General features: G+C 40.0%; 2 protein-coding genes and 1 long non-coding RNA gene across 7 annotated transcripts in view; 1 reads left to right on the forward strand and 2 right to left on the reverse strand.

The window, feature by feature from the left end:
- The window catches only part of LOC141381132 (uncharacterized), a 186,495-nt gene extending 176,386 nt beyond the window's left edge, over positions 1–10,109 (forward strand). Inside the window, exons 1-2 of one of the 2 annotated variants that reach the window (XM_073944116.1) lie at positions 5,727–7,601; positions 7,683–10,109. In XM_073944116.1, coding sequence (XP_073800217.1) covers positions 7,154–7,601; positions 7,683–10,021 — 2,787 coding nt within the window. In that variant the 5' untranslated portion in view covers positions 5,727–7,153 and the 3' untranslated portion in view covers positions 10,022–10,109. Of the gene's footprint in view, positions 1–5,726 lie in introns of those variants that run through there. The other variant, XM_073944115.1, reaches the window with a different exon arrangement.
- The window catches only part of LOC100332354 (shisa family member 6), a 214,940-nt gene that overhangs the window by 7,887 nt on the left and 182,391 nt on the right, over positions 1–24,662 (reverse strand). For 3 of the 4 annotated variants that reach the window (XM_073944117.1, XM_073944119.1, XM_073944120.1), the window contains exons 7-8: positions 20,135–20,155; positions 15,668–15,793 (exon numbers count right to left, since the gene is read on the reverse strand). In XM_073944117.1, the coding sequence (XP_073800218.1) occupies positions 15,668–15,793; positions 20,135–20,155 (147 nt within the window). The remainder of the gene's footprint in view (positions 1–15,667; positions 15,794–20,134; positions 20,156–24,662) is intronic. The other variant, XM_073944118.1, reaches the window with a different exon arrangement.
- LOC141381136 (uncharacterized) lies at positions 319–5,285 on the reverse strand. The gene is made up of 2 exons (XR_012400805.1): positions 2,843–5,285; positions 319–2,778 (listed from the first exon to the last, which is right to left on the reverse strand). It is a non-coding gene; the product is annotated as an uncharacterized lncRNA (long non-coding RNA).

Raw genomic sequence — 24,662 nt, forward strand, 5'->3', positions numbered from 1 at the left:
CCCACTAGCAAAGCAATTGGGATTAAAAGGTCTGTTCAGCTTTCTGTGATCATCTGCACCTCAAGAATGAGTTTAAAACGTTTATAAAATATGTTTGTAATAAATACGGTAAAATTGCTGAAATTCATCACAGCACCACTTCAATCCCGGTTTGTGGTCATTAAATCAGGTTTATTTTGTACTTCAACTTAATGAATATCCATACAGCTTGCTGGTTTGAGCTTCGTCTGGGTCAGTTGGAGTTTCTGTGTGGAGTTTGCATGTTCTTCCTGCGTTCATGTGTGTCACGTTAGCAAGATCAAACGGGAACAAAAAGGTGCGGATCCAAGTGCAGTTTATTTACAATGTGCATCAAACAGAAAAACAAGGTGTCCAAAGTGCAAAGTACAAATAAACAACAAAACAAGAAACACAAAACAGAGACAGGGCTCAGGAATCAAAACTCGAAATACTAGACTTACTGGAATACAGAGACAAGAAAGACAAACGACGCAGTAACAAACAGAGGTGGAATGGTTGTATAAATAGTCCAGGAAATTAACAGGAAACAGGAACAGCTGATGGCCAATCAGTGTGCGTGGACCGGGTGTAATGCGTTTGGTATGTATGGACTTGTAGTCTTTTGGGCGCTGTAGTTAAATCTCAGAGTCCGTGAACTACAGCGCCCTCAGGTGGTCACTGACAGTCATGACAGTGTGGGTTTCCTCTGGGTTGTCTGGTTTCTCCCATAAACACATGCGCTAAATGTGAATGTGTGTGTGTGAATGAGTGTGTATCGGTGTTTCCCAATGATTGGTTGCAGCTGGAAGGACATCCGCTGCGTAAAACATGTGCTGGATAAGTTGGTGGTTCATTCCGCTGTGGCGACAGTGAATTAATAATGGGACTAAGCCGAAAAGAAAATAAATGAATTAATATCCATACAGCAGTGTATATTAACATGTTTTCTGTCATGTTTCTAGTTTAACGTGTGTGTTTGTGTGCATGCACATGTGGTGTGTTATTGCACTAGATTATTGGCTCATATTCGTTATCTGGAGGGCATTTTATTTTGAAAGGTGATCTAAAGGAAATGGACAATAAGAACAATATTTAATAAATTACCTTTTTCTTTAAAACTTTTTGATATTAAAGTCTTAATGTTTAAAGATTTGATGGTGTTAACTTTACATCAATCCAATGTAAGTATTTATAAGTGAATATAGGCGCGAGATAACAGCTGACGTAGTTTCCGGTGCGCGCACACTTTCTGAGATGGAGTCCGACAGACAGGTACGTTTTTAGTTCCTCTTATTAATACCAATATTATTTAATAAATATGGACGTTTAGATTATTTAATGTGAAACCCAAGTGAACACGGGGAAAACATGCAAACTCCACACAGAAACTGACCCAGCCGAGGCTCGAACCAGCAACCTTCTTGCTGTGAGGTGATTGTGCTACCCACTGCGCCCCCATGATGCCATTTTCCTTAACAACAAAAATAAAAAAAGTATTATGACAATGTTAATCAGCTTTTCTCATGAATCAAAAAACATTTACAGAGAGTAACGTTGGACAGATACTGAGAGGCCGAAATGAATGCGTTTGACAGGCTGGCCATCGATTCAGCACTGGACTGTTTGTTTATCTGGGCTCGAATGGAGTCAGGACGTGATTGGCCGCTTCGTGTAGTTCAGAATTAGCATCACTGACAGCACAGGCTTCTGGCAGATGCTGGCGAACTGCAGATGTAAAGGCCGAGCGTGTGCACGCGAGAGCCTGACATTAGTGAAAAGGTCAAGCGGACCAAACCTACAGGCCTGGATCTGGACAACAGACAGCCGAGATCGCAGAGCAGTGTGCAGCAATGCAGTCTAATGCTGCAGTTCAGTGCCGCAGGCTGAATATGAGCTACTGGACGTTCAAAGTCTCTTCTTCATTGGCATTTACTGTGGGCTTCCGTTACAATTCTCTGCACACATAGAGCTTTATGATCCACAAAATGTTTATAAAAGAGAAAAGGGGACCAATTATGCAAAAACCACTTTTATAAGGAGTTTAAACACAGTTGTGTGGCAGCAGTGTGTGAATATAACCAGCTTCTAATGGTAAACAATGACTAATTATTGCGGCTTGAGAAAGCCAACATACTGTTATACTACATAAACTAAGAATGCATCTGCTCCTCCTAGACTATTCATACTACAACCACCAAACTAACTCCAAACCTCCAAACTATACTGAATTAAGTTGCTATATCTTTTCCAACTGATCCGACTTACGGTTTTCCAAAACTGGCCCGGAAAAGTCGGAAAAGTCCTATTGACTTAACATTGGACCAAAGTTTATGACCTCACAACTTTCCACCAGACTGTAGGGTATGGTTATTTAACTCAGACTACCAATCTGCCAATCACTGATGACCTTTCCACTCACTAGCCAGAACCTAGCAACCACATACAGCACCCTAACAACTGTCCCATAGACTTCCATTGTAAAACACTGCCATTGACTTTACATTTGACATACTAACAACATACTAATCCATGCTAATAATATACGAATCCATACTTGAAACATACTAACATACTAGCAAACACAGAAACAATATCCATACTAAATCTATACTAAATCATACTAACAAACATACTTATCATACTAGCAACATGCTAATTCATACTATAAACATACTAGCAACATGCTAATTCATACTTGAACCATGTTCATTTATGTTAGCAACCGCCTAGCAACACTTAGCAGCCACCTAGCAACACCTTAGCAATGACATAGAACACCTTAGCAACATCATAGCTACAGCCTAGCAACCCCTCAGAACACCCAAGCAATGACCCAGAACACCTCAGCAATTGCCTAGCAACACCTAGCAATGCCTTAGCAACTACCTAGCAACCACTCAGAACACCCTAGCAACTGCATAGAACACCTTAGCAACCACCTGGCAATGTCTTAACAACCAGTCAAAACACCATAGCAATGGCTTAATAACTGCCTAGCAACCACCCAGAACACCCTATCAACCGTTCAGAACATCCTAGCAACCACTTGGCAACACATTAGCAATCACTTAAAACCCCCTATCAACTGAATCACTAGAAACATGCTCACCTTGATGTAGTTATGACATTTCAAACTTCTTAAAAAACTACTTCACTTACTTAAACTTTACACTTTACACTCATGCCAACATAACGTTTGTCTACGAACTTTACTTTTCTAGTTTTATTTGTTATAATAACACTTGATTAAAACTGTCTGCAGAAACACTTTGGTTGACATTCTCCCTTTGTACGTGTCATCAGAGGGGCAAAGCCCCGCCCACTAGTGAACATCTCTCCCTCATTAGCATAGGACGTCAGTCTTGTTTATGAATCTGCCTCTGTGCTGACACATAGCCATGTGTAGCTCCGCCCTCTTTTGAAAAGAGCACAATCTCATTTGCATTTAAAGTGACAGTCACCAATATAGCACAATTAGCATCGAAGCCTAAAAGGGGCAGTTTCAGAGAGTTATAAAGCATTATTTGCGCGATATTATGAGCTGAAACTTCACACACACATTCGAGGGACATCAGAGACTTATTTTACATCTTGTAAAAAGTGGCATAATAGCTACCCTTTAAAGTTAAAAATGCATACAAGTATAGTGTTAAACCTAGAGCATCTGTATTCTGCTGTTTGTCTTTCAACTGAAGCATCTTTCTCTTGTCTCTGCTCTCTGACAGTCTCCCTGTTAAAGAACTGATTAATTGTTCTCCATTACTGCTCATTACTCTCAGGTCGCTTCACAGCAGGTAAAGTCCAGAAGTACTCAAACAGGCTTGTGATTTAAGACACCAGAAGCACCGGTACTCTACCTCCCACAGCAAAGACAATCATGTATAGTGCAAACACTGAAATTTGCTTTCCTTTCAATAAGATACAGTAGATGAGAACAAAGTTTCAATGTAATATTGTATGTAGACCCAGCTAACATAATATATATTCTAACACGGTGTGAATGTTGCAATCAACTTAAACATTTCATTTTATGCTTTTAAAGCGATTAGCTGACTTTAAAAAGTGAGTAAACCTGTTGCTTTTAAAGCGATTAGTTGACTTTACCCAAAGTGAGCATAAATCATTGCATTTAAAGTGATTAGTTGACTTTAATTTAAAAAACCCATTGCCTCAGAATGATCAAATAAATGAGCTACATTTACCGGCCACTTTATTAGGTACACCTTACCAATACCGGGTTGGACCCCCTTTTGCCTTCGGAACTGCCTTAATCCTTTGTGGCAAAGATTCAACAAGGCACTGGAAATATTCCTTAGAGATTTTGCTCCATATTGACATGATAGTATCACGCAGTTGCTGCAGATTTGTCAGTGCGAATCTTCCGTTCCACCACATCTCAAACGTGCTCTATTGGATTGAGCTCTGGTGACTGTGGAGGCCATTTGAGTACTTGAATATTGTCATGTTCAAGAAACCAGTCTGAGATGATTCACGCTTTATGAGATGGCGCATTATCCTGCTGGAAGTGGCCATCAGAAGATAAAGGGATAAACATAAAGGGATGGACATGGTCAGCAACAATACTCAGGTATGCTATGGCATTGATGCTCAATTGAACCTAACAGATCCAAAGTGTGCCAAGAAAATATCCCCTACACCGTTACACCACCACCAACTAGAACCGTTGATACAAGGCAGAATGGATCCATGCTTTCAAGTTGTTGATGCTAAATTCTGACTCTACTATCCGAATGTCACAGCAAAAATTGAGACTCATCAGACCAGGCAACGTTTTTCCAATCTTCTATTGTGCAATTTTGGTGACCCTGTGTTAATTGTAGCTTCTGAATTTTTTGGGCAGTTTTAAATTTGATAAAAAACGGCGGGTTGACAAAATTTGGGCGGTCTTGAAACATAAATTTTATATGCAACTTATTTGACAAAACATAGCTGTGTGCATCATGCAGCGCCTGCAGTTAAACTCAGCGGTTTAATCATAACACTTCTATCGATCGTTTTTTCCGCTATTGACAGCAAGAACAAACATAGAAGCGTTGTCTGATTCACAAGCAGCAGCTAATTATGTTTAAAAGAATTAAAAATGCCAAATGAGACAAATTTATACCCCATTTTGAAAGTAAAACATACTCTAATAGGTAGTGTAATCTACACAGCAATAAGTGCAGTGTGTGGGTGAGAGGGGGCAGTGTTTCGATGTGATCCGGTTATGTTGTGGTTCTGTGACTGCGGGTGGTGGTTGTTGTATGGTTAAAAATTATGACAGTCAAAGTAACTAGGTTAATTTTGATATTAATAAATGAAAATAAAATATATTAGTGTAATATTTTGTAAGTTTGGGTGGGTTTTGGACAGCTTTTAAGCTGGAAAAAGTCGGCTGTATCTGGCAACACTGGACAGGAGTGGCACCCGGTGTGGTCTTCTGCTGCTGTAGCCCATCCGCCTCAAGGTTGGACGTGTTGTGTGTTTAGTAGGGGTGTAACGATACACTCAGCTCACGATACAATGTGTATCACGATATAATGTTCACGATTCGATGTGTATCACGATATTTGGAATAAAAATTGAAAATTAAACTGAAATGCAAATTTTACCAAGTAAACTATTTTTTATGTATTTCTTTTGTTTCAACTTGTTAAAATGAAACTTCTTTAAGAAAATGAATTAAACAGGCCTGTCTCTGGAAAATAAAACAATTTAAAAACTTCTGGAGAAGCACTTTAGCAGCATCTAGAACAGCAGCCTGTAAGTACATTTAAGATTTGTTTCAGTTGTTGTGTATGGTTTGAGGACTTGTTTCCAGCTGTTTGTGTAAAGTTGTAGGACATTTAAACTTGCTTTCAGTTGTGTATAATACTAGAAGTTGTTTAGCCACTGTTTCCTTGGTTACTATAAGAGCTTGTGTAGCGAACGCAGACGCGGTTCGCGTCGTCCGCCTCAGTTTCGGCCCTTGTTTTGACTCGGGAGGCGTGTCCAAACGCCAGGTAACCACTATATAGTGAGCACGGTAGCATTAGTCGGCAGGAGAAGCACTTTAGCAGCATCTAGAACAGCAGCCTGTAAGTACATTTAAGATTTGTTTCAGTTGTTGTGTATGGTTTGAGGACTTGTTTCCAGCTGTTTGTGTAAAGTTGTAGGACATTTAAACTTGCTTTCAGTTGTGTATAATACTAGAAGTTGTTTAGCCACTGTTTCCTTGGTTACTATAAGAGCTTGTGTAGCGAACGCAGACGCGGTTCGCGTCGTCCGCCTCAGTTTCGGCCCTTGTTTTGACTCGGGAGGCGTGTCCAAACGCCAGGTAACCACTATATAGTGAGCACGGTAGCATTAGTCGGCAGGAGAAGCACTTTAGCAGCATCTAGAACAGCAGCCTGTAAGTACATTTAAGATTTGTTTCAGTTGTTGTGTATGGTTTGAGGACTTGTTTCCAGCTGTTTGTGTAAAGTTGTAGGACATTTAAACTTGCTTTCAGTTGTGTATAATACTAGAAGTTGTTTAGCCACTGTTTCCTTGGTTACTATAAGAGCTTGTGTAGCGAACGCAGACGCGGTTCGCGTCGTCCGCCTCAGTTTCGGCCCTTGTTTTGACTCGGGAGGCGTGTCCAAACGCCAGGTAACCACTATATAGTGAGCACGGTAGCATTAGTCGGCAGGAGAAGCACTTTAGCAGCATCTAGAACAGCAGCCTGTAAGTACATTTAAGATTTGTTTCAGTTGTTGTGTATGGTTTGAGGACTTGTTTCCAGCTGTTTGTGTAAAGTTGTAGGACATTTAAACTTGCTTTCAGTTGTGTATAATACTAGAAGTTGTTTAGCCACTGTTTCCTTGGTTACTATAAGAGCTTGTGTAGCGAACGCAGACGCGGTTCGCGTCGTCCGCCTCAGTTTCGGCCCTTGTTTTGACTCTCGAGGCGTGTCCAGCTGAATTCAATCAGCTAGTGCTTTAGGGGTTATATAAACAACTAGTTCACCGCGGCAGCGGTCGCGGCAGCCTCGTGTGAAGACCGACGAGGGTAAAGACCATCGACTCTACCTGCGCGACTCCACCGAGCAAAGACACCGACAAAGCACTTGAGTACTTTACTTTGTTGTTTTACTTTACACTTATTTTTTTTTTGTTGTCAGTGCACTTTTATTATGTGTTTTCTAATTCCTGTTGTTACTAACACTCGCAAAACACGGGAGGTACGCTGCAGACGTAATCCTCACAACCTTCGTTCAATACATGTATCTACTATTTCACAACTCTCTCTCTCCGTGGGCCTCTGGAATTGTCAATCAGCTGTTAACAAGGCTGATTTTATTACCTCCATAGCTACATATTCTGACTATAATCTCATGGCTCTAACTGAGACCTGGTTGAGGCCGGAGGACACTGCTACACATGCTACTCTTTCTGCTAATTTCTCTTTTTCCCACACTCCTCGTCAGACAGGGAGAGGGGGTGGGACTGGACTACTAATTTCCAAAGAATGGAAATTTACTCTGATACCGTCCCTGCCAACAATCAGCTCCTTTGAATTCCATGCAGTCACCATTATCCACCCCTTCTACATAAATGTGGTTGTCATCTACCGCCCACCAGGTAAATTAGGTCACTTCCTAGATGAACTGGATGTTCTTCTCTCATCTTTTTCTAATTTTGCCACTCCCTTATTGGTGCTAGGTGACTTCAACATTTACGTTGACAAACCGCAAGCTGCAGACTTTCAGACTCTGCTTGCCTCTTTTGACCTAAAAAGAGCACCTACTTCTGCTACCCACAAATCAGGTAATCAGCTAGACCTTATTTACACACGACACTGCTTCACTGATCAAACAATAGTAACTCCACTACAAATATCTGATCATTTCCTTCTGTCTCTCAACATCCACATTACTCCTGAGCCGCCACACACTCCAACACTGGTTACCTTTCGCAGAAACCTACGATCTCTCTCACCCAATAGACTATCCACCATTGTTTCAGACTCTCTTCCTCCATCTCGCAAACTCACTGCACTTGATTCGAACAGTGCCACTAATACACTCTGCTCCACACTAGCATCATGTCTAGACCGATTATGTCCTCCTGCACCCTGGCTCTCGGATGCTCTCCGTGAGCATCGCTCAAAACTTCGGGCTGCAGAGAGAATTTGGCGGAAAACTAAAAATCCTGCACACCTCTTAACATACCAAACTCTTCTGTCCTCTTTCTCAGCTGAGGTTACTTCTGCAAAGCAGACGTATTACCGTCTGAAAATCAACAATGCCACTAATCCTCGCCTACTTTTTAAAACATTTTCCTCCCTCCTCTATCCTCCTCCTCCACCCGCATCCTCCACACTTACTACTGATGACTTTGCTACATTCTTCTGCACCAAAACTGCAAAAATCAGTGCTCAATTTGCTGCACCTACAACAAACACGCAAGATACAACACCAACACCACACACACTCACCTCCTTTTCTCAGCTCTCTGAGTCTGAGGTGTCCAAACTTGTGCTATCTAGCCATGCAACCACCTGTCCACTCGATCCCATTCCCTCTCATCTCTTGCAAGCCATCTCTCCTGCAGTCATACCAACACTGACTCACATAATTAACACATCTCTTGACTCTGGTTTATTCCCCACTACATTTAAGCAGGCTAGGGTAACCCCACTGCTAAAGAAACCCAACCTGGACCATACGCTACTTGAAAACTACAGACCAGTATCCCTGCTTCCATTCATGGCCAAGATTCTGGAGAAAGTAGTGTTCAATCAAGTCCTGGACTTTCTTACTCAAAACAATCTCATGGACAACAAGCAATCCGGCTTTAAGAAAGGCCACTCAACTGAGACTGCCCTGCTCTCGGTCGTGGAGGATCTCAGACTGGCTAAAGCAGACTCTAAATCATCAGTCCTCATTTTGCTGGACTTGTCAGCTGCTTTTGACACTGTCAACCACCAGATCCTGCTATCTACGCTTGAGTCACTGGGCGTTGCGGGCACTGTTATACAATGGTTTAGATCCTACCTCTCTGACAGGTCATTCAGGGTGTCTTGGAGGGGAGAGGTGTCCAACCTACAGCATCTAAACACTGGGGTACCTCAAGGCTCTGTTCTTGGGCCACTTCTCTTCTCCATCTACACATCATCTCTAGGACCAGTCATCCAGAGACATGGATTCTCCTACCACTGCTATGCTGATGACACCCAGCTATACCTCTCTTTTCATCCTGATGATCCCTCGGTTCCAGCTCGAATCTCAGCCTGCCTGTTGGATATTTCACACTGGATGAAAGATCATCATCTTCAGCTGAACCTCGCAAAAACGGAAATGCTTGTAGTTTCTGCCAACCCGACTCTACACCATAACTTTTCAATCCAGATGGATGGGGCAACCATTACTGCATCCAAAATGGTGAAAAGCCTTGGAGTAACGATTGATGACCAACTAAACTTCTCTGACCACATTTCTAGAACTGCTCGATCGTGCAGATTTGCACTCTATAACATCAGAAAGATCCGACCCTTCTTATCTGAACATGCAGCTCAACTCCTTGTTCAAGCTCTTGTTCTCTCCAAACTGGATTACTGCAACTCTCTACTAGCTGGGCTTCCAGCTAACTCTATCAAGCCTCTTCAACTGCTCCAGAATGCAGCAGCACGAGTTGTCTTCAATGAACCTAAACGAGCACATGTCACTCCACTGCTAGTCCGTTTGCACTGGCTGCCAGTTGCTGCTCGCATCAAATTCAAAACTCTGATGTTTGCCTACAAAGTGACTTCTGGCCTAGCACCTTCTTATCTGCACTCACTTCTGCAGATCTATGTGCCCTCCAGAAACTTGCGTTCTGTGAATGAACGTCGCCTCGTGGTTCCATCCCAAAGAGGGAAAAAATCACTTTCGCGAACGCTCACGCTCAATCTGCCCAGTTGGTGGAATGAACTCCCTAACTGCATCAGAACAGCAGAGTCACTCGCTATTTTCAAGAAACGACTAAAAACTCAACTATTTAGTCTCCACTTCACTTCCTAAGCTGCAATTGCCTCTTTGAATATCACACTAATTGTACAAAAAAAAAAAAAAAAAAAAAAAAAAAAAAAAAAAAACTACTAACACTTCCCTTCTTAGACTTTACAGACCTGAAACTTGCCTTTAGTACTTATTCATTGTTGCTCTTGGTTGTGTAAATTGCTTCCTTGTCCTCATTTGTAAGTCGCTTTGGATAAAAGCGTCTGCTAAATGACTAAATGTAAATGTAAATGTTCTTTAAAATATTATTGAAATGACAGAGACAAAATTAAGGAACAATTTATGTAAAGGTGCAAAAAAAAAAAGCTTTCTATTCAATTGAATTTAACAGTAAGAGCTTAAGGCTTTGCTTGGTCACTTGTGTTTTTTGTGTGTGCAAAAAAAAAATCCACATTTCCAGGTATTTAATTCATATTTAATTAAATTCATTTAGAGATATCTCTAATTACAATTGTGACTAGTCAAAACTCATTTAGAGATATCTGCAAATATTTTTTAATGGAAGTCAATGGAGGAATATGACTAGTCATAATATATTTGCAGATATCTCCAATCTGATTTCGTACTAGTACAATTGTAATTGCAGATATCTCTAATTGTCCTTCTGACTAGTCGAATTATAATTATGACTAGTCAAAATATAATGAGAGATTTCTCTAAATATATTTATGGATAGTCAGAACAAAGGTTTAAATGCTAAAATGGCTTGCCATATGCGCGCGTCTATAAGTCCGCCCTCTGTAGTAACAGCTCACGGTCAGCTCACGTCATGTGTGATTTTGCGGCGGTAACATTATATGAAGACAGAATGATATTTTAGGGTGAGTTGTACCTTATAAATACAGTATGTGACTCTTTCAACACCATTAGGAGGTATCCCTGTCGCTGTGCAAAGTATGTAAATCACTGTGAAGACTTTAAAACTTAGGCTATGTTTGACCCAGTATGCGTGTCAAAAAGCGGACGAGTCTAAAGCAATGACTGTACAACCGAAATGTTGCCAGACGTCTGATTTTGAGAGGATGGGCCATCCTCTATTTTAGCTCCACTCATCTTGGTCTGCTAACATTACTGCTGCTGCAACTGAACTCACGTGCGACAGCAGGTGGAACGTAGCTCACGAGCAAACAGCTCAACTAATAAGAGAAAACGGACCCCATATCGTAATCAAATCGTCATAACGCCACGATGCATATTGTGACATTTTTGCATCGCAATTAATCGTACAACGATAAATCGTTACACCCCTAGTGTTTAGAGATGCTATTCTGCACACCTCGGTTGTAACGAGTTATTTGAGTTATTGTTGTCTTTCTATCCAGTCTGGCCATTCTCCTCTGACCTTTGGCATCAACAAGGCATTTGCGCCCACAGAACTGCCGCTCACTGTACATTTTCTCTTGTTCAGACTATTCTCTGTAAACCCTAGAGATGGTTGTGCGTGAAAATCCCAGTAGATTAGCAGTGTCTGAAATACTCAGACCAGCCCGTCTGGCACCAACAACCATGCCACGTTCAGAGTCACTTAAATCATAATTTTTCCCCATTCTGATGCTCAGTTTAAACTGCAGCAGATTGTCTTGACCATGTCTACATGCCTAAATGCATTAAGTTGCTGCCATGTTCTTGGCTGAGGAGAAATTTGCGTAATCAAGCAGTTATAAAGGTGTACCTAATAAAATGGCCGGTTAGTGTATGTGCACTATAATGAGAATTAAGTTAAGTCAACTTAACAGAAACAAGTTACACCGGGTTTATTCACTTTTTAAGGAAAGTAACTATTCACTTTTTACAGCGCATCATTGATTCCTGTAATATAATATAATTCTCTTGCTTTAAATCAATTTACACGGTGTAAAGCATTGTATAAATAACAGCAAATTGAGTTAACTCATCTAGAGTCTTGGCAAATGTGATGTGATCAGTGTCAGTTCACACTTCACCCAGAATGCATAAATCTTTTCAGTTCAGTGATTTAATTTTCTGGATGCGGTTTTGAATGTCATTGATTCACTGGCCGTTTAGTGTCGTCCACCTAATCATAATGGCTCTGGACTATGTTAATGCAGCATGTCAATACTTTAATGTTTAATTTCTCCTGCCCTTTGCGTTTAATGAAAGTGTCTTCCAGCTGCTCCGCCGGTTAGTTTTCATCTAGCAGGTGCTTTTATACGCAGTGCATTTATTATAGGTTCAGTCCCTGTGGAGACGAGCGTCCTCCGCAAGGTCACCCGACTGACAGGAGATCACAAACTTACTAAATTAAGAAACAAACTACTGGGGGTTGAAACCTACAACCCATTGTGGTATAGTTAAAAAGTTTGGGGTCAGAAAGATTTATTTAATGTTTATGCTCACTGAGGCTGCAACTATATGGCCAAAAATATGGTAAAGAGAGCATAAAAAGGCATTGTTAGTGTAGATACGTACAGTGCACATAATCTTTATCTGTTTCTCAGTGAATAAAGGCAATACATTTTGGTGCTTCAGTGGGTGGCCATGTGAGATTTGCAGAGTTAGCTGCCTGCTAATGCACAAATATAATGATTTATATAATTCACAAATATAATTTGGTATATGCACAAATATAAACTTGTAAACTTTCTAAAGAAAATTGGAATTTAAAAGAGAGATTTGTGAGGGGTGTACTCATATATGCTGAGAACTGTATATGGAAGATACTAGACGTTAATACAAGATAAATCTTCTATTATTGTTTATAAACGAAAACTTGAATGAAACAAATTATACCAAGTTATCTCTAAAAATAATGTTTGTGTGTGTATTTAAGGACATTTTGTCATTAAAAATCATATATATTCAGAGTCAATTATTGTGGTGTGCCATTATTCTCTCATTAATTTGTTCAAAATGTTCAGGATACAACAATAATATATTCAGTATTTGATAACTCACATAGATTTGTGTATTTTGAATTGCATTTTGAATTTATGATTGGATTTGTGTATTTAAGAATCCTGTTTTGAATTTAAAAATTATGGTAAAATTTATGAATTGGATTTTTACATTAATGAATTAAGTTTTGAATTTACAAATTCAATTTGTGTATTTATGAATTGTGTTTTGAATTTACTAATTGTATTTTTGTATTTCTGAATCGTGCTTTGAATTTACGAATTTGAAATGACAAATTTAAATTTGCGAATTTGACCGCCCCTCCCAGGCCACTAGTGAGGTATATAAGAAAATATTTTGCTTCCTTCCTGTGTTGAGTTTCTCCGCATCTCTTTTCCTCCCCTTTCTAACATTGAGTTTCTCCGCATCTCCTTCCCTTCCTTCCAGCGTTGAATGCTTCCACTCTTTCCTCCTCCCCCTCCCGCTTCCAGCTCCTCTCCCCCTCCTACATCTAACTCCCCACTTCTTCCAGCGTCGAGTTGCTCCGCTACATTTCTTTTTTAAACGTCGAGTTGCTCTGCTACTTCCCCTTTTTTTCTAGCGTCGAGTTCCTCTGCTACTCTTTTCTTTTACCTGCTCAGGCCATCACTCCCCAAGCTCTGACTCCCCTGCAGTCTCCCCGAGCTCCAACTCCCCAGGAGTCCCGCTTAGTCCACCTCTCCACCGGCCCTTTCTTTCCCAGACTCCCGCAGGAGACCCACTCTACAGCTCTAACTCCCAAGGAGTTGCCCCTTGAGCTCCGACTTCCCCGGAGTCAATCACTGCACCAAACCCCCCCGCCTCGGCCAATAAATACCTTTCTGTTTTTTCCTAGCGTTGAGTTTCTCTGCATCTCCTGTTCTCTCTCTCCTAGCATTGAGTTTCTCAGCATCTCCTTCCCTTCCTTCCAGCGTCGAATGCTTCCGCTCTTTCCTCCACCCCCTCCCTCTTCCAGCTCTCCTCCTCCACCTACCTCTAACTCTCCACTTCTTCCAGCGTTGAGTTCCTCCGCTACTTTTCTTTTTTTCAGCATCGTGTTTCTTCGCTATGTCCTCTTTTTTTTCTAGCATTGAGTTCCTGTACCACTGTTTCTTTCTTCCGCGTAGGCCATCATTCCCTAAGCTCTGACTCCCACAAAGTCTCCCCGAGTTCAGCTCCCACAGGAGTCATAACCCCCCCCCCCCTCTACCTACGTCACCCCCTCTCCCGCAGGAGTCCTCACCACCCAAAATCTACCCTGACTCCCTTCAGGAGACTCCCCCGAGTCAGACTACCATGGAGTCAATCACAGCCTCTCCCAAGCCCATACTCAGACTCTCTCAAGAACAACTTCAACTTCGCTCCAGCTTTCCTTCTCCATATTTCAATTTTATATCCAGCAGCCGTATATAATAATGATCTTTGCCTTTTGGGGGTTCTTCAATACGCGGCTGCTGTCTCAAGCTAAAAGCATTTTTGGGAGTTCTCGAGACGTACCTGACCTCAAACGTCCCTCTCGACTTTCAAACGGGAGGGAGGGAGCCCCAGGCTCGAGGATATTTTGAGCTCAGGGCTCTCTCCCAGGACAGCATGACAAATACGCTTTATTATCAATCATCATCTGACAATCATCAGCTAAGTGTGAACTCTTGAAGTGTGGTTTATTTATAAACTAATTTCGAGAGGGTCACATGCTTATGATTGAACACGGCTGGTTTCGCATCAGCTCCATGTATTGCACTAATGAGATTAATACTGACTCACTATAAATAACCAGAGTTTTCTACTCCAGTCATCTTCGTCTTGAAGATTCCCCTCCATCCACCCCTACTCCTCCCCTTCTCCTGATAGGGCAGCACTGTTGCCTTACAGCAAGGCTCGGTCCCTCACCATGCCGGTTGGCGTTTTTGTGCAAATTTGCATGTTCTTTCCATTCTCGCATGGGTTTTCCCCAGCTTCCCCGGTCTCCTCCCATTGTCCAAAGACATACACCATAGGTAAATTTACAACTCCAAAGTAGCATCTTAAGACAAACTCTTAGCCAGCTATATCTCAGCATTTTCTCAAGCAAAGTGCTCTCGAGACCTACCTGAGCTCAAACTCCCCTCTTGCCCTTCAAATGGGAGGGTGCCCTGGGCTTGAGGATATTCTGAGCTCCCCGGACAGCATGTCAAATACACCTTATTATCAATCACTCCAGTCATCTTCGTCTTGAAGAATCCCCCATTCTACCCCTACTCCTCCTCTTTTCCTGATAAGGCGGCACGGCAGCCCATTGGTTAGCACTGTTGCCTTACAGCAAGAACACTGCTGGTTTGGTCCCTCACCAGGCCGGTTGGCATTACTGTGCCAATTTGCATGTTCTCCCTGTGCTCGTGTTGGTTTTCCCAAGATTTCCTTCAACTCCCAAATTGACTACCCCCAAGTAGCATCTTAAGACAAACTTTTAGCCAGCTATATCTCAGCACGTTCACAAGCAGGAGGGTTCTCCAGACCTACATGAGCTCAAACTCCCCTCTCGCCCTTCAAATGGGAGGGAGCCCCGGGCTCAAGGATATTCTGAGCTCAGGGCTCAATCTATTTTTAAGATTTATCTAGCTTCATAAAACACCCATAATATGAATAAATTTTTTTGTTCTTGTAACATTTTTCTTTATAATTCTGCATGTACATGTGTGAAAACATCTCTCCCTCTCACACACACACACACACACACACACACACACACACACACACACACACACACACAGAGTAAATGGAGTGTTGATTGTTCACCTAAGTCTGCTTTCATGGCCATCTCGTATGACGGCGGGAGGTGTGTGAGGTTCTGGAAGGAGCGGGAGAAGGACAGGTCATACGGCTCCGTCTGAGACGTCAGGATATTGTTCATTCTCGGCTTCTCTGTGGGGTGGAAACCAAAAAAAAAAAAAAAAAAAAACAGGCAGAGAAATGAAACACATCCCGTACAAGAGAAGACAGCTCCGGCTCAGTGGGTGTCCGTGCGTGTATACTTCATGTGTGTATGCATAATGTGTGTGTCTGTCTGTGTGTGTTTACTATGTGTATGTGTGTATGTGCATATACAGTACAAGACTGTGTGTGTGTACTGTATGTGTGGGTATGTGTGCATATGTGTGTGTGTGTGTACTGTGTATGTGTGTGCATATACTGTGTGTGTGTGTGTGTGTACTTTCTGTGTTTGTGTGCATACAGTGTGTGCCTGTGTGTATGTGTGTATATACAGTACAATACTTTGTGTGTACTGTCTGCATATGTGTGTATACTGTGCACTTGTGTGTGTATAATATGTGTGTTTATATACTGTGTGTGGTTGTGTGTGTGTACAGTGTAGGTGTGTGCATATACAGTAATGTGTGTATTTGCTGCAATCTAATGTTTACCGTGTGTGTATATGTCGGCATATACTGTGTGCGTGTGCAAATGTGTGTTTTTGTGTATACTCTGTGTCTGTGTGTTGATATACTGTGTCAGTGTATGTGTGCATATACTGTGTGTGTTTGTGTATATATTGTGTGTCTCTGTGTGAATACCATGTATGTGTGTGTGTTTACTGTGTGCACACATTGTGTGTGTGTACTGTGTGTGTTTGTGTATGTGCACTGTGTATGTGTGTGTATATATTGTGTGTCTCTGTGTGAATACCATGCATGTGTGTGTGTTTACTGTGTGCACACACTGTGTGTGTGTACTGTGTGTTTGTGTATGTGCACTGTGTATTTGTGTGTATATATTGTGTGTCTCTGTGTGAATACCATATATGTGTGTGTGTTTACTGTTTGCACACACTGTGTGTGTGTGTGTACTGTGTGTTTGTGTATGTGCACTGTGTATGTGTGTGTATATATTGTGTGTCTCTGTGTGAATACCATTTATGTGTGTGTGTTTACTGTGTGCACACACTGTGTGTGTGTACTGTGTGTGTTTGTGTATGTGCACTGTGTATGTGTGTGTATATATTGTCTGTCTCTGTGTTAATACCATGTATGTTTGTGTATTTATTGTGTGCATATACTGTGTGTTTGTATGTGTGTGTGTGTGTGTGTGTGTTTGTGTATGTTTGTGTATATGTGTGTATATATTGTGTTTCTGTGTAAATACTGTGTATGTTTGTGTATTTACTGTGTGCATATACTGTGTGTGTGTGTGTGTGTGTGTGTGTGTGTGTGTGTGTGTGTGTGTGTGTGTGTGTTTGAGTATGTACACTGTGTATGTTTGTATATACTGTGTGTTTCTGTGTAAATTCCGTGTATGTGTGTGTATTTACTGTGTGCATATACTGTGTGTTTGTGTTTTTGTGTGTATTGTGTGTGTTTGTGTATATGTACAATGTGTATGTGTGTGTATATACTGTGTGTTTCTGTGTGTATACATAAACTGTGTGTGGGTGCATGTGTGTATGTTGTGTATTTATACTGTTTGTGTTGTTGTAAACTGTATGTGTGTGTGTTCTGTGTATGTATGTGCATATACTGTGTCTGTGTACTGTGTGAATATACTGTGTTTGTGTACTGTTTGTGTATACTGTGTGTATGCATCTGTGTGTATATAGTGTAAGTGTGTGTGCGTGTGTGTGTGTGTGTGTGTGTGTGTGTGTGTGCGTGTGTGTGTGTGTGTGTGTGTACAATGTGTATTGAAGAAGTTGCTTAATGAATATGAGTGTTAGTCCGGCAGCTGTTCACCCAGTAAAACACTTGTCAGGAATGTCCTTCCCTCATATTATCCGTGTGCTCATGAGATTATTAAGTACCAGGACTGAGATCTGTGAACCATTTCCAATGTCATGTGTTTCTTATGGTGAACGAGAGAGCTTAATGCACTGCACATTATATTTCTATTATGTTGTCATTTCCATCATCAGCCTACTAAAATGGTCTGAATGATTTTTTTTCAATATTATGCCTATCTTCAATTTATTTTGACATCATTAATGAAGCATTGCTAAATTATTTTCACTAATCTTTAAATCAAATCAAGTCAAGGCAAGTCAAGTTGAGCTGTATTGAGCATTCCGCTACAAGTGTAGATACAGTGGAGAAAATTGTAATGTCTTGCAGGATGTCTTCATAAATAAACACTATCATAAATATGAACACAACACTGGACATTAGAGTTATTTAAACCTATACATAACTAACACACAGGAGCGGTCATCTAACTAACCACACTGTTTTAAAAAAAGCCAACAGACTGTTATACTACATTTATTTATTCTTCTTCTTTCGTCTTCTTCTTCTTCTTAGATTAAGAACGCATCTAGTCCTAGACTGTTCATACTACAACCTCCAAACTAACTCCAAACCTCCAAACTATATTGAATTAAGTTGCTATATCTTTTCCAACTGATCCGACTTACAGTTTTCGGAAAACTGGCCCGGAAAATTCGGAAAAGTCCCATTGACTTAACATTGGACCAAACTTTATGACCTCACAGCTTTCCACCAGACTGTCATACAGACTTAAGGTTACACTTATTTAACCCAGACTACCAATCTGCCAATCCCTGATGACCTTTCAACTTACTAGCCACACCCTAGCAACCACTTATGGCACCTTAACAACGGTCCCATAGACCTCCATTGTAAAAACATTGACTTTACATTGGACATACTGACAGCATAACAATCCATGATAACAATATACTGATTCATACTAGCAAACATGCTAATTTATACTATAAATATACTAACAAACATACTACAATACTTATCATTCTAGAAACAAACTAAACATAGACCAATCAATACTAAAAACATTATAACCAACATACTAATCTTACTAGCATCATGCTAATTCATTCTAGAAACATACTAGTAATGTGGTAATTCATACTAAATTTATGCTAACAACATGCTAGTTTATACTAGAAACATGCTAGCAACCTGCTAATTCATAAAAGAACTGTGCTAACAACATGCTAGTTTTTGCTAGAAACATGCTAACAACATGCTAATAATATAGAATCATGCTAATTTATGTTAGCAACTGCCTAACAACTACTCAGATCACCTTAGCAACCACCTAGCAACATCATAGCAACTGCCTAGCAACACCTTAGCAACTGCCTAGCAACACCCTAGCAACCACCTAGCAACACCTAAGCAACCACCTAGCAATGCCTTAACCACCTAGCAACACCTTAGTAATCACATAGAACACATTTACAACCACATAGAACACCTCAGCAACCATTAGGCAATGCCTTAGCAGCCACCTAGCAACTCTTTAGCAACCACCTAGCACCGCCTTAGCAACCGCCTAACAATGCCTTAGCAATCGCTTAGCAACTCCTTAGCAACCACATAACAATGCCCTAGCAGCTGCCTAGCAACCACTCAGAACACCCTAGCAACCACTAAGCAACACCTTAGCAATGGCCTAGCAACATCTTAGCAACCGCCTAGCAACACCTCAGCAACCACCTAGCAACACCTTAGCAACCACTTAGAAATGCCTTAGCAAGCACTCAGAACACCCTTGCAACCACATAGCAACATCTTCGCAACCACATAAAGCATCCTAGCAACCGCCTAGCAACACCTTAACAACCAGTCAAAACCCTATAGCAACGTCTTTGCAATACCTTAGCAAGCACTCAGAGCACCCTAGCAACGCCTTAGCAACCATTCAGAACCATACCTGTCAACACTTCTATTTCCCCGGGAGTCTCCCACATTTCAGACCCATCTCCTGTTTTGTTCTTTCTCCCGGAAAACTCCCAGAATGTCACCCTCCAACCTAAAGCTTTTTCAGACTTTCAGGTGAAGCTTACTCTAGCCACCATGAAGTTTGTCTACGAGCTTTACATTTCTAGTTACTCACTGAGTCCTTGTAAGATGGAGTTGGAGAGTAGGGTGTTTCTATGGGTGGTTTGTCAAGCCCACTCACCTGTGTGAGGCACGCTCAGAAATGCACAATGTTTTTTTCAGGATTTCAGCTTCAAAACATCTTCTTTTTGTGTTGGGTGCGTAAATTGTGAGTCAATCTGCATTTTTGGGTGAACTGTCCCTTTAAGTTGCAGTGTATTGAGCTCTCTAGACCACCATAGTTTCTGGATTTGCATGTACAACATCACATAAGCACACATATTTCCAGAGAGGCACAGAGAAACCACACAGATATACCATACATACATACACACCAAATACAGGGTCAACCTTATACATTCACATACAACGAGGAAAAGAGAAAAAGATACACATGTCAGACATGCGTACTGCTTACCGTAGTGCTCTATTCGGTGGCCTAACAAACCCAAGTGAGAAAGACAAAATCAGTAACTTTATTTATTTTTCTGTGCATGATTTTAATTTACGACCTCAAAGTTATTTCATGTCACGATTCAAAAGCATCCACGGCTTAAATGTTTGATTTAAAATGTTTTTTTCCCCTTAAAGAAAGAAAAACATAATGAAAGCAAATCTATTTATGTTACAGATAATTATTTACTGAAAAATGGATTGTCGAAATTGCCAAATTTAAGTATTAGCTAATGCATGCAAAGTGATTCAAAATTGGTCGAAAATATGAGAGCCACAGTAAGGTCCACAGATAACTCTGGGACTGAATATATTTTAGGGACAAAAATGAAAATAAATGTTTGTTAATATATAAAATCTAAAATGAAATGAGGCTATCTATAATACTTCTTGTGCTACAGACATAAACAAATCTGGTAAAACAATATTTGTGGCAAATGTTCAACGCAATTCCTTTGATAAACTGCAAAAATGCAATTTATTTGAACTTTTTGTCTTGTTTTTGGTTCAAATATCTGAAAGTTTTGAAAACAAGAAGCATTTTCTAGACAAGCAAAACATGTCTTGTTTTAGAAATAATATGATATATTTTCCTTAAAACTAGCAAAATAACTTTTTAAGGGTCATGACACCCCCACTTCCGGTTCAGGTCCACCTCAGAATTTTTTCAAAAGATGCATCATAGTGGGTGTGGAGCCCCGCGATCAGAGGCAGCAGTGGGCGTGGCCAGCAGAGCAGGGAAGGAAGGAGGGGAGCGAACAACCGTTGTCAGTCGGTTCACAAAATGAGACACAAACCGTGAGGAGACGCATGATTTTATAGTTTACAAAGTTCTAATGCAAAGATATAAACAGTAATTTAATGCCCTGCTACATTTGTTATTCGTAATTTCATATACAGACAACCACAATTTTTATAATTATAACAATAATCGTGTTCATATAAACAGTATAAATGAGGACTTCTCCCTCAATCCCCGGGGCTGAATGCAGACTCAGTGCAGCAGGTCTCTTGCCCTGCCCATTTTAACCATTAGCCCTGCTGGTAATCTGGAGGATTTGGGTGAACACAGCAGCACGGCGATGTGTTTAAATGTTTACAATCTTCACTGATAAAGGACAAAGTCTGCCATCCTCCAATTCTCGTACTGCTCTCCTGACAAAAATGCTTGCAGCACACACACAACTTTGCTGTATTGGCCCTGACAGGATCGCAGGGAAAAACATGCAACAAACCCTATGGGTCATGGAAACAAACACTTACTGGCCTTCATGAACGGCTAAATATTGTGTGCCGTGGGTCCGTGGACGCGTCTCACACAGTCATCAATATATGATTTCACAGCTTGGCACTGAAAGGTCTGCCTTGCCTTCAGAAAGCATGTGCAGTCATGAATAATTAAGAAGCCGGCTCTTCTCATAGGATAAGAAAACTCTGCTATGAATAATAATCAAAATAGATGCGTCATCTTTGCACTTGCAGTTTTGCGCTACGTCGCCAATTTTGATCTCGCCCCAAAATTCATTTTAAACCCGGAAGCTGAAATTAGCTGACAAAAGCTCAAAATTGTCCAGTTTTGCCCACAATTAAAGCTAACAGGTGCTAACATTGTCCTAATGGATGCTTAACACATACAATTCTGTTAAATTCTCAAAAACAGTACTTGAGGGTTTCGTGAACCTTTAAACAAGACAATATTTGCTTGTCTAAAAAATGCTTCCTTTTTTAAATAGTTTTTTTTAGATAGTTGGATTCGAAACAAGACAAAAGCTCTAAGAAATGCATTTTTTGCACTGTAGAGGGTAATTATCTAATTGTAATAAAAATAAATTTCATTCTTCAAAAATACATCTTTAAAATATAAAATAAATATCATTTGTTTGAAAAAAATGACTCAAATTGGATCAAATATGGGTAAAATTCAACATTTCACACATTGAGACGTCACATGTGTGAAAATTACTAAAGACTGAGACTTGAAAATCAAGATTACAAAAGAAACATTCGGTAAGTACTAAAAATAAAGAGGAATTTATACGGAACCCCGGAAGGGACGCAGTGGAGGAGAAATAAATTGGCTTGGTGAAAAAAAAATGGGTGGGAGTTTTTGTGTTCTCTAGCAAAGTTTTGCATTCCCTCGCAAAAAATGTTTTGTGTTCCCTCGCAAAACCGTTTCTCCACAAACAAATCCTGTTCACTTCACTCACGTAAACCCTCCCTTTTATGCCGAAATTCTTCCATATTTTACCATTCTATCCCACTTTCTTTACATTAAATGTGTGCGTCGATCGTCGCCTTTCATATGCAACCTCTGAACCAGTGAATGCATGGATAAGCGCTGACTGACAGACGCGCTCCGTACAATAAACTGATCCCAGATCAGCTTCTGTATGCGCCATTTACAGAGACACCTCTGTTATCAAACAAGTTATCATCCAGATCTATAATGAAAGGATTCCATTACTTTAGAAACGGTTTGTACTCATTTAAGAGAAAATAAGCTGTTTACAATAAAACATGCAGGACGGAGATGTTTACATATTATTCAGTGTATTTTTCTGTTTAAACATACACCCGCTCCTCTGTGCTCCTCTGTAAATGGCGCGTACAGACGCTGATCTGGGATCAGTTTATTGTATGGAGCGCGTCTGTCAGTCAGCGCTTATACATGCATATATATATATATATATATATATATATATATATATATATATATATATATATATATATATATATATATATTTTTTTTTTTTTTTTTTTTTTTTGTAAAACTGAGAAAATACTTTTCCCCAGTTTTGAACTGCCATCACTGATTTCACTAGAAAACCAAAAAATCTCTGTAGAAAAACATTATAATGTTTCTGGAATCCTAGTCATTTATAGCTCCGAATCTTGGTTGAAAACCGTTGTTTTGACCCGTCTATACACTATACAGTACATTAATAATTATGTTGATTGATATTTTGACTTTCTTCTTTTTTTACTCCCTAAAGGGATAGTTTATCTAAAATTTTATTTTGCTGACACTCAAGTGGTTTCAACCATTTATGGGTTTATTATTTTTTTTTATTTTTTTGTTGTTGAACATAAAAGAAGATATTTTGAAGAAAGTTAAAAACCTGAAAACATCTGCTTTCATAGTAGGAAAAACAAATACTATACAAGCCAATGGTTACAAGTTTGCAGCATTCTTGAATCTCAAACAGGTTTGAAACAAGTAAAGAGTGAGTAAATGATGACAAAATTTTTAGTTTTGAGTGTCTTTTTAAATATAATAAGTATGAGTTTTATACAAAACAATATATATATTAATACTTTTTCTTATTTTTAACTGCCATCACTGACCAACCAAAGTCATCATATTTCACTAACAAGCCTAAAAATCTCTGTGTAAAATACAATGTAATGTGTCCGGAATTCTAAAGTCATTTACAGTCAGGAATTTGGCTCCAAATCTTAACCAAACACGCTAATTATGACCCAAAATATGTTATATATCACTGTGTCATTCAATATTTTGATTTTCTTTTTCATTGATGGATTTCTTTCACCATAAAAATGAGCCAAAAATATTAACCAAGGATTTTGTGGCTGAGTTTACATGGAATGGCCCGTTATTATTATTTCCATTATTATTATAATTGAAGCGAGCTGATATTAACATCCTGTAAAGCAATTGAAACTACAGTTGACGGCAAACACACAAGAAAGTTGATTTAATAACAGAGAGAGAAGTGCGCTTGCAGTCTGAAAAGCGCATTCACACCAAATCAAATCTGCTGAAGCTGAGATACCGTCAGAATTATTACGATTGTGCCTTTTGAATGACGTCCGCAAACTGTGCAGATGCGATTAGCATAACGTTTTGTTACACAATCCTCCCATTTACAGGCTAAGCTTTTAATTTCCTGTCAAGAGACAGTTTTTTTGCTGCTTTTCTTCCCAATCGAATATATTTGGTGAAAGGCGTCTGTGATCTTGAGGAGCGTCGGGGAGTAATGGAGATTATCAACACTCATTTGATGAGGCTAATTACAAAAAAAACTCTTTTCTGGAGATAAAGTCTAGCTCCACTAATTACTCCAATCTAATGTTGTAAACATCATTTTCTTCACACTTCAAACCATCTGGATGAGGAAGATGCTGATCATATCGAGACGTCGTCAAAAATCAATTAAACTCTGGGCTGCTCACATCGCTTCACACAAGGCTGATCGGGATTTGCTGGCAATGAAAAATGTTTAACCTTTTCACTGGTGAGTTTAGAATATCTTAACTGCACTGCAAAAAATGCTTTTCTTACTTTTTGTCGTGTTTCTAGTCCAAAAATCTAAAACTTCCTAAATCAAGAGGAATTTTCTAGACAAGCAAAACATATTGTCTTGTTTTAAGATATAATATGCCAATATTAAGTGAGTTATTCCTTAAAACAAGCAAAATAATCTGCCAATGGGGTAAGCAAAATAATCTTACGTCAAAAGAAAAAACAAGAT

Source organism: Danio rerio, chromosome 3, assembly GCF_049306965.1.
Source record: "Danio rerio strain Tuebingen ecotype United States chromosome 3, GRCz12tu, whole genome shotgun sequence".
Lineage (NCBI taxonomy): Eukaryota > Metazoa > Chordata > Actinopteri > Cypriniformes > Danionidae > Danio > Danio rerio.